The sequence below is a fragment of the Odontomachus brunneus genome, unplaced genomic scaffold (genome assembly GCF_010583005.1).
Source record: "Odontomachus brunneus isolate Ranch 3 - 2012 unplaced genomic scaffold, Obru_v1 Obru_scaffold_091, whole genome shotgun sequence".
Taxonomy (NCBI): Eukaryota; Metazoa; Arthropoda; class Insecta; order Hymenoptera; family Formicidae; genus Odontomachus; species Odontomachus brunneus.
The window spans coordinates 107,697-118,115 of record NW_022639541.1 but is presented as its reverse complement, the minus strand read 5'-3'; the positions used below and the strand labels follow the sequence as shown (position 1 = coordinate 118,115).

Here is a 10,419-nt window from a genome sequence, read left to right as displayed (position 1 = left end):
TATATATATATATATATATATATATATATATATATATATATATACGTTGATATATATATGTGTATATATATCTATATACATACATATACATACATATAGGTATGTATATGATAATTTTATATAGAATAATTTTATATCTCTTATATATTTTTTATATATATATATATATGTATATATATATATATACGTATATATATATATATACGTATATATATATATATACGTTGATATATATATGTGTATATATATCTATATACATACATATACCTACATATAGGTATGTATATGATAATTTTATATAGAATAATTTTATATCTCTTATATACCTACATATATATCTTTTACATAAAATCTTTTCGTAAAATTCTATAGATCGCTGTTTTCAACTAATTCCCACGTAACTGTTCTCGGGATGTATATCACGTAGCTCCTGCAAAAGAAAAGCTGGAATAAAGTCACTGATGGCATGAATAGAAATAATTATAACTAAATTGCACAAAATTTTCTCATTTTTCTTTTTGCTCACGTTAAAATCATAATTCTCAATAAATTAATTGAATTATTTCTTAACTAAATTAATTAAATTAATTGAATTAATAATTCAATTAATAATTAATAAATTAATTGAATTATTTCTTAACTATTAATTTTATGGTATTTATTATTAAAAACATAGTAAAATTAAAATGAATTTAAGATACAAATATCAATTTCTGAACACGTATCTGGACACGTCTCGGATATTCTTATTATTTATTATTTATTAAATTAACAAATCAAACGAATTACGAAAACAACTATAAATACATAGAAAAAGTTAGATTATTAAATTGACTATACATTAACTTGATTAATTAATATTAAATTAACATTAATTAACCGAGAAGTTGCACTTATTACTGAACAGAATAATCATATTGTTAGATAATTTGATCTCTTTTACCTAGGCGAAAGTTATTTTATTTCGTTTATTTTATGTATCAAAAAAACTAAATTAACTGAAAAAATTTAATTAAATTAAAATTATTGGATCCATAATTAACGAGATTAATTTCGTTGTCGAAGAAATTTTCTTGTTCTTTCACGTACGTGCAGCATCTGATAGTGGCTCGTCTTTGCCTCCTCCTCTCGCTCCACTTCCCCTTTGAGCTGTTTTTCTCGATTCGGTGATACCAACAGGTTCTTGTGGTCTAACGGGCCGAAAGTCCAATTGCCTTCGCCGTCGAAACGTAGCAGTAGCTGATGATACTTGGCAAGGGAGGCTACGCGATGCGTGATGGTCAGCAAAGTGATGCCTTTCTTTTTGGCCATTTCATACATGACACCTTCGGCCTCCAGGCTCACTGCGCTCGTACACTCGTCCAACAGAGCATATTGCGGCGCGTGATAGAACAATCGTGTCATAGCCAGTCGTTGTTTCTCGCCTCCTGACAGGGTGGAATCCCAATCACCTAGGGCGTCGAAGCCCTCGGGTTCGCGGTCAACCAGACCGCGCAGGTCCACGTCCTCCAGCAGCTGCAGTAGCTCTTCGTCCGAGCAGTTGCGTGAATTGCTGAAAAATATAATCGTCAAGTAATCCATTTCTAATTTATTGTTGATAAAAGCAGTTTCTGAGCAAAAGAAAAACTTGTTACCATTACTAATTTACAACAATTATTCATTACCGTTGGTAATTCATTGGTTGGTTGGTATTCATTGGTATTCAAGAAATAATAAGCTATTACGAGAAGTACTAAATTAGTACTATTGCCATCAAGTTTTGAAGATCTTTTCCTGTTCAGTTTGATGCTACTTGTCTCATGAAATATAATTGCACTACTGTTACAGTTATATTTAAAAATATTAATATCTTTAATAAATAGTTACAAACAAAAAGTAACTTCTAATCTTAAGAGCATTATATAATTTTTTGACTCTGACATATTAGATAATCTATTTAAGTAATAGCAAAATATAACAATATATGAATGTGAATTCTCTTTTACAGGAAAAAAATTCTGTAGAGTATATTTTTCATGCTTTTACAAAGAACAAAGATCTACTTTGGAAAAACTACTTGTGCAAATACACAATGAAAGTTAGTGATTTCAAAACCGAACATGTTGCAACTTGAATTATTGGCTATTTATTAAAGGCATTACACAGTATGAAAAGAAATACAAGTAAATTTATAAAATTAGAAAATACACACACACATCATATAATAAGACAAAAATTGATAAAAATTTGTTACCATTACTAATTTACAACATTCACAATTATTCATTACCGTTATTGGTATTCAAAAAATAATAAGTTGTTAAAAGAAGCACTAAATTTTACTCTTTCAGGGTGCAAAGTGGATTAGTATTAAGTTCGTGTGTATGTATAGATGATATGTATAGATAAAACAAAACCGCAGAAGATCAAGCAATTCTTATGCACTGAATTATATTTTTGTCTCAATAATTCTGATATCTTAGAAAATGTTTCAAACATTATGGAACTAGCCAAATGATGCGTAGCGCGTGTTTGTGCTTGTTCTAGTAATAATAAATAACTTGAATTCTTGAATATTCTGATAATTTGAAAAATACCTGGGTAACCGAATAATTCGCAAAAAACTTGAGTACCCAAGTATTTGGGTGTTCAAAACTAACATCATTACGTAGAATACATTTAGAAATTGGATAATATTTTGCATACAATATTCAGAATGACAAACGTATGTTGAAACAAGAAGAATGCTCCTAGAATTTAATAAACGATTCTTACCTGGACTGTGCCGGATAGGTGATTTGATCGCGCAAACAACCGACTGTCATATAAGGCTTCTGTGGGATGTAAAACAACGCTGGTCTACTTGCTTGCTTGAACGAGCTCCTCTCGGCTGGTCTGATTAAAGTGCCGTCGTACACAGGCCAGAGTCCGGAGATCACGCGAAAGAGGGAACTCTTGCCACATCCGTTGGGTCCAGTGATAAGCAGGTGATCACCTGGCTTGATCTGCAAGATAAATCAGTCATAATTAGACTTCCAAGGTTTTCTAGGAAAAGTGAATGAGAATAAATTTAATAAAATCAGAAAATATATGTGTATTTTCCTCGAATCTGTTTGATGCACAAGAAAAGTATTAAATATCCATAATGTATGCTCTGTAATAATATAGCAGTGACTTACGTGGATCGTTAAGCTAGGCACGATAACTTCGCAATTAGGCGTAACTATCGGCACGTCGATAAGCTTTATACTGCCGTCCGTGCTCTCGCGAACAATTCCTATAAGAAGCACGCGTAATATTATTTAAAGATGAGGTGTATAATTTGACTGTGCATTTCGCCTCATTAGAATATATGAATGAATTGTTTAATAACTTATCTCTTTTTTCTCTAAATTTCTTAGAGTAAAATTTCACTCGAAAAGCCGAGTGACAATGAAGAAATTCAAATTTGAGAAATTTTTTGCTCATATAGAATAATTTTTCCATTCCGAATCGTCGAGTGAATATTTTCACTCAAAATTGAAAAGTAAATCTAAAATATCCAACTATCAACGGGAATAAATTTATTGAAAGCAACTGAAACATTTTCTCGTATGTCTACACTCCAACAAACTTAAATAATTCTATAATATATAGTTATATTTCGATATTATACAGTTATATGTATATATATTCAAATATAAAAGAATTATATAAAAAAATATAATTATATATTACAATATTATTTAAATTTCTCTTGGAGTGTATGTGTGTATATGTGAAATTTTATTCAAAATGAATAAAAATTAATTTGAAGCAATAATGAAAATACTTTGTATAATATGTATTTAATTATATATAAATATATATATATATATATATATATATATATATATATATATATAAATAAAAATATATATAAATATATAAGAGATTTAATTTTTTATTTATTATTATTAGAGATATTATATATATAATTTACCTTTTATCACTGGAGTGCCATCACTGAATTCAATTATTTTTTCCATGGATTGATGTACATTGCCGTTCGTGAGTCTCGACGGACCGCTAGTGACGACGTTCCTTTTGTACTTGCAGAGCGCGGCGTCCTTGAAGACGTCCAACATCTCGCTGACGCGTGCCGCGTAGCCTGCCAGCGCGACTAATTCCTGTTCGAATGAGTGGCACCGATTAATTAACAATTTAAACGTGTTTACGAAATATAAATGATAAATCGGCAGACATATGTACCTTGTAAGATGACATCAGTCGTTCCACAGCGTCTGCTCCGGAGCTCAAGAGGTTCTTCGAGGTGGTCAGATACCTCGTTCGCTCGCTCACACCACCTAACGCAGCGTATAATTTTAGTAAGTAACATATTAATGATTATTTTTGTATCAGGATCTTATATAAATTTGTCGATGATTTCATTAGTTTGAAAGATGAGTCATTTTACAAACACTGAATCGGACGATTAGCTAAAAGGTAGCAATTAGTGATGAATAATGATGGCAGATATTTGTATTGGAATGTATTGTCTCGATGTACTGTTATAATTTGAGACTTATGCATCTTTCATCTTGTTTTATTAATTCCTTATTGATTGTATAATCACTTTTTCGATCGCAATTAATCAATACTTTTCACGTAATGAGATTTAACTTAATGAGACGCTGTTGTATATTGTGGGTTATTGTCACGGCATATAAAAAAAATTACTAAAAAAAATATAATTAATAAATAAAAGAAATATAGTTAACAAATAACAAATGGTTAATTAATAATAATTAATAACAATAATTAAAAATAGTTAATGGTAGCAAGTGGTTAATAAAATAATTTAATTTAATTGGTTAAAGATATGAAAGCTTCCTAAAACTTTTGCAAGACCCTGATACATCTATGCGCTCACAAAAATTCGTCCTCATTTCCGTCGTGCTAAGGAAAAAAGTGGTTAACTACATTTGTGACTTAATCAATTTTTTCCTTGGCACGGCAGATTTATACTCAGAGAATTCATTCAACTTGGAGATTTTGTATATACAAAGTGCATACAAATAAAAAATCTTACATAGTAGAAATTACTATAAAATTTTGAAACCAAGCAATATATCAACATTCTACTTTAATTTATATATTATGTTTCTGTAATATACTATATATATATTTCTAGAACTGAAGTCCATTATTAAAAAATTTACTATTTATATATGTTCCTTGTCAAAATAAATTCCACTGGATGTTTATTCTTGTACTACAAAAAATCATGATAAAATTAAAAAGAATTTATATGAAAAAGGACTATAATATATTTTCTTTTTGTAGTTGTATTTGTAGTTCCATCGCGTTATTGGTGTTATCACGTACCGTCAGTGTTTCCGGAGATTTCGCTCGTCGACGACGAGACCGCTGTGTTGTAGAGTAGTGGCATAGCGATGACGAAGAGGCCAGTGCCGGACCACACATATTTCATCAGGAACTGTTCTAGCATTACATACCACAGTTTGACAGCGAGCACGCGCTGCAGGTGTGTCACCAAAGATTTGTATGCGGTGTTCAGGTAATGATGCTCCGTATCGTGGCCGCTGTAAAAGGCGATTTCTTCCGCGTGGGCGCTGATACGGGCGTGCGCTTCCCTCAGCTTCCCTCGTCGTGCCGCTTCCTCCGCGACCAGCTGACCGAATCGTGGCGAAGCGAGGCGCAGAACCTGCCCGGTCAGGGTGATCACTGCTGCCGCCAGTAGCGGCCCTGTCAAAACAATTGAAATCGTCAGGAAAAGTACTTGCGACAAAATTCAGCACAAATTGAATTTTTATTAAAGAAATTGAAATATATTGGTAGAAAAAACTACTTGAAAATAAACAGAAATTGAACTTCTTCTGAAAATTTAAAATTACTTAAAAACAAATTCAACAAAAATAGAGTTCTTACAAAGAAAAACCGCTAGGAGAAAATCATTGTATTGTAAACAATCATTGAATTGTAAACAAATTCAATAAAAATAGAACTCTTCTTAAGAAAATTGAAAACGTCAGGGAACAAAAATTTAACTCTAATTAAGGAAATTGAAATCTTCTCAGGAAAACTATTTGAAAATAAATTGAACAAATATAAAACTCTTATTAAAGAAAATAAAATATTGGCAGAAAAATTACTTGGAAATAAATTTAACAAAAATTTGATTCTTATTAAGAAAATCGAAATCATCTCTGGAAATTTATTTGAAAATAAATTCTACAAAAATTGAACTCTTATTAAAGAAATTAAAATCGCCAGGAAAATTATTTAAAAACAAATTGAACAAAAATGAAAAATTTTATTAAAGAAATTAAAATTAGCAGGAAAATAACTTAAAAATAAATTAAGCAAAATTGAATTTTTACTAAGAAAAATGAGATACGTAGCAGAAATAATTTATTAAAGAGAAACTGAAGATTCATCTATTGTAGAATAGATAATAAGAAACTGACAATGGAAAAAGAGAATATCGTTGGAGGAATATTCGAATTCTTTAAGCACGTTTATCTCACCTGGTATCGTCTTAGCGCCCATTTTCGAGGAGAAGGAAATAAGGGCGATGCCCACCAAGGCGCAGTCAAGCAGCGGCTTTGTTAAGCTAGAGTACAAGTGCGCTACGGAACTGGCTAGTTCGGATAGGTCATCCGTCAGTCTTTGCTCGGCACCGCCAAGCCTAGTGTCTAAAGCTGATACCCTATAGTAAGTCTGCTGACTCAGGTACATCTTGTATGCGTACTTCACCAGACGTTCCCTGTATAAATCAAATGAAGAAGAGAGTTATGAATCATCATAGGAAGTAATCACGCGATGTGACCGAGTTTATGTGAACGTAAAACAAGATTACAAGATGCAAGAGTAAATATATAAAAATTTCTGTATATTTTACAAGAATATATATTGATAATATATGTATTATTATGTATTATTTTCAATATAAATGTATCTATTTATTAAATAATAGTTATTATCAACATTATCTTATAAAATAATATAAAAATTTATTATACAAATAAATGTTAAAAATAAAAATTTATTATACAAATAAATGTGTCAAAAGTACAAATATATTAAATGACGTATAGGGAAAAAGATTTCATCTTTTCCCGTATCTTCGACTTATTTCTTCGCGAAAAATCTTTTCTTATCTGCATCGAGCGGCAAATTTGGCGGAACACCCAGTATATGGCGACGTAATTCCTGCACCAAAGAAAGAAAGAGAAAGAGAGGAAGAGGACAAAGCGCGGAGCTAAGAAAGGGACACGAAATGTTCGTCGCACACAAGAGCCTTGACACCGTAACGTGAAAGAATGGTACCCAAAAGGGACAAGGCATAACGGTATTCTGTACTAACCGCATCGACGATGTCCGTCTCATTTGCTTCAAAGGATATCGCGGAGTTAATGTCGCTGTAATTGCGCTCCGATTGTTTCAAGTGCGCGGGAATGTCATGCGTCTCCGCCGTGCTAATTATCGCGAGTGATATTTTTTAGTGACTATAGATTGAGTCAGCCGCCTCAATACTAGAGACCACTTCGTATATACCTAGCTACACAATACCGCATAATGAAAAAACGGCCGTAAGAAGTACCCGACAAACTAGACGTTAAAATGAGAATAGTTTATCATCGTAAGAAGGGAAAAAAGGTAAACAAGGAGTAGAAGCGAAACAGCTGATGTCCACGCATTCGAAAGATAGAGACTCTTTCGCATTAAGGGACTTGACAAAAATTTAAAACCTTGAATTGTTTTTGGGAAACAACGTGGTGATGATTGACGACGTCGATGTCGAGACGCGGAAAATTTTTTTTTCGACAAAGAGGCACCAATCGGACTTGCTACGGCTCTGATAATTGGACAATAGGCCTTTTTATTTGTGCCGTCCGAATTGTCAACAAGTCAGATCAGTAAGCCAATTTGGCTTCTAATGTCGAACTTGACGATGTCTTTATTTGTGATTCTCGAGTATTTGTGTAGAAGAAGATATTGTGTAGAAGATGTTATGTTTTTTGCAGAAGAAAGATTATAGAGATGCACTAGTCATTTTTTTCTTAGGCAGACTTAATATGAATTCGGTTTATCAGGACTGATAAGTAATTTTTACGCTAATATTATTTGGAGAACGAGTTTCGTGTTCTGCGTTTCTGGCAGTTGCCCAAACTTCGCCAGATCTTGCTGCAAAACTGCTCCAAATATATCGCTTGTTTCGTTTCAGATGCTAAAACTGTGCGAACATAGACGAATAGATAGAATTGCTACGATTGCACATTTCGCATCTTTCTTTCTCTCTCTCTTTTTCTTCCTTTTTTTTTTAAAAAAGGAAGATTCTTCTTTTTAAATCTAAACATACATTTTTTCTTTCTTAAACAGGAAACATTGCAAGCGAACAAATTTCTATACATAAAAGAGAGGAAGTAAGAGAAAGAAGAAGATAAAGAAGAGAAGAAGAGAAAGGAAGAAGTAGAAAAGAAGAGAAACAAAGGAAAGAAGAGAAAAAAGAGGAGAAGAAAAGAGAAGAAGAAAGGAAGAAGAGCATTAAAAGAAAAACAGGAAAGACGTGTAAGAGAATGTTTGCGCGCAAACGGCGCGGCATCTCTAAACAGCCACCGTGTAGATCCGGGCTAATCGTACCTAAAGCTAAGCGCCAGTCGGCCCTCGAGGTATCTGATGGCGGAGTTGACGAAAGTGGCGGGTAGCGCGATGGCGAACCAACGCGCCAACATGTGCGAGAAGCCGTGAACGTCGCGTAGTACAATCCGCTTGACGATTTGACCCTCGAGCTCGGCTACGTAAACCGACAGGAAGGTGCGTGCCAGCAATGTGAGTGTCGCGCAGGCCAGCAGACCTGTCTCGCGGCTGCGCCATCCCGGCACCATAATTCGTAGCAACATCAGCAGCTGCCGCAGGAAAGCACGATCCAGTCCGACCGACGGTTTCCCGCTGTTGGCGTTGTCCACATTTCCGGCCGCGTCTTCCGGTAACAGCGCGACCTCGCCGTGGTCATCGTCGTCGTTGTTGGTACCGCGAGCGACACCGTTCTTCTCGTCGCGCTTGGAGGCCTCGCGCTGACTCCCTTGGTCTCTCTTCTGAGACCGTTGTTGTTGGTGTCGCAGTAGCTGTCGCTTGATGCTGGCTGCCAAGTACGGGTAGCCGAGCTTCAATGCGTAGAGAGCGAACGCGCTGCCGATGAGGCCGCGCGTCATCGTCTCCAGGCGAATGCCGTAGCGCGCTGACGCGCGGTCAATCAGCTTCGAGAACACCGACGACATGCCGCTATCTCCTGACCGAGTCACAAGTTGTACTTATCACCTACGTTATCACCAAACTGTCCGGTGCATCCCGAGGATGCGCTATCACAGAGGTGGTGACGGGTCACGGCACTGCTCTGCACGAGGCGGTCCACGCTAGCTGTGCGAGCTAGCGAGGAGAAGCGCCTCGCGATGTCGTCGACGTGATCGCACGAGCGTGCGTGAACACCCGAACACGGACCACCAGACCAGGCCGGCGACCAGCTGGCGACTGCCATCGACGTTGCGACACGATCCGCTCCGATCCCGAGGAGCAGAGCCCTCCTCTTAGCCGCCACAGAGCTCTCCCACGCGTCTCTCGCCGAGCGAGCGAACCAGAGAGCTCTCTCATTCGCTTGCGGCGGTGAACGTGGCTACGAAGGCTCGCTTTATCAGACATGGAGCTCGTTATCGGGACCAACGGGCGATATTTCTATTGATCTTGGAATATTGGTCCCAGGAAATCCATTCTTCGAAGATATCCTTATCACATCTCACCTCAGGAATTCATTTTTAAAGCCCATTAGACTTTAACGAGGTATTAATTGCGATCTTTAAACAAGCGCGAGTTTAATGACGGCGCGTGTTTTTATAGCGCGAGTCATTTTCTTAATACTTCTGTTGATCGGCTGGACGAGTTTCGCGGAACTCGCTTTTGAAAAAACTTCCGCTTTATGGCGCCTTGAGGATTTAATTGATCTTCAGGCGCCATCTTGAGTCGACGAAGCGCAAATTTTGAACACACATAGGAAGGTTAGTTTGCTGATGTTTTTATTGATCCTCAGATCAATGTATATTAGTCTCGGGAAATCCTCTTTGTGTAGGAATTTCTCTTTACCTCGAGGATTTAATTCTCAGGCGTCATTTTAAGTCTGTTTTCTTTTTTAGCTAAACTGTCTGAACACATATTGGTGCGATAAGTTAGAATGAGACAAGTATATTTTATTTCACTCTAACTTACCACCAGTTGAGGCAGTTCAGCTGAAAAGAATAGATATCGAATCGATCTTTAAACACGCTCTTTAAATACAAACTTCAGTAACGAGGTATTTTCACAGTCCAGTTATTCTAGTCAGTATCTAATCAGTGTTGCGTTGTATGTAAGCACAGTCGTATTATGTCTTACATAATATATTTATGATAATATTTATGTGCGTAT

General features: G+C 35.5%; 1 protein-coding gene across 1 annotated transcript in view; it reads right to left on the bottom strand.

Moving 5' to 3' along the window:
- Window positions 1-9,519, bottom strand: part of LOC116848180 (ATP-binding cassette sub-family D member) — a 10,639-nt gene extending 1,120 nt beyond the window's left edge. Inside the window, exons 1-9 of the mRNA XM_032824009.1 lie at window positions 8,605-9,519; window positions 6,489-6,727; window positions 5,326-5,706; window positions 4,210-4,304; window positions 3,941-4,127; window positions 3,159-3,256; window positions 2,755-2,984; window positions 1,090-1,552; window positions 331-430 (exon numbers count right to left, since the gene is read on the bottom strand). Coding sequence (XP_032679900.1) covers window positions 383-430; window positions 1,090-1,552; window positions 2,755-2,984; window positions 3,159-3,256; window positions 3,941-4,127; window positions 4,210-4,304; window positions 5,326-5,706; window positions 6,489-6,727; window positions 8,605-9,242 — 2,379 coding nt within the window. The 5' untranslated portion in view covers window positions 9,243-9,519 and the 3' untranslated portion in view covers window positions 331-382. The remainder of the gene's footprint in view (window positions 1-330; window positions 431-1,089; window positions 1,553-2,754; window positions 2,985-3,158; window positions 3,257-3,940; window positions 4,128-4,209; window positions 4,305-5,325; window positions 5,707-6,488; window positions 6,728-8,604) is intronic.
- Between the last annotated feature and the right edge of the window lie 900 nt (window positions 9,520-10,419).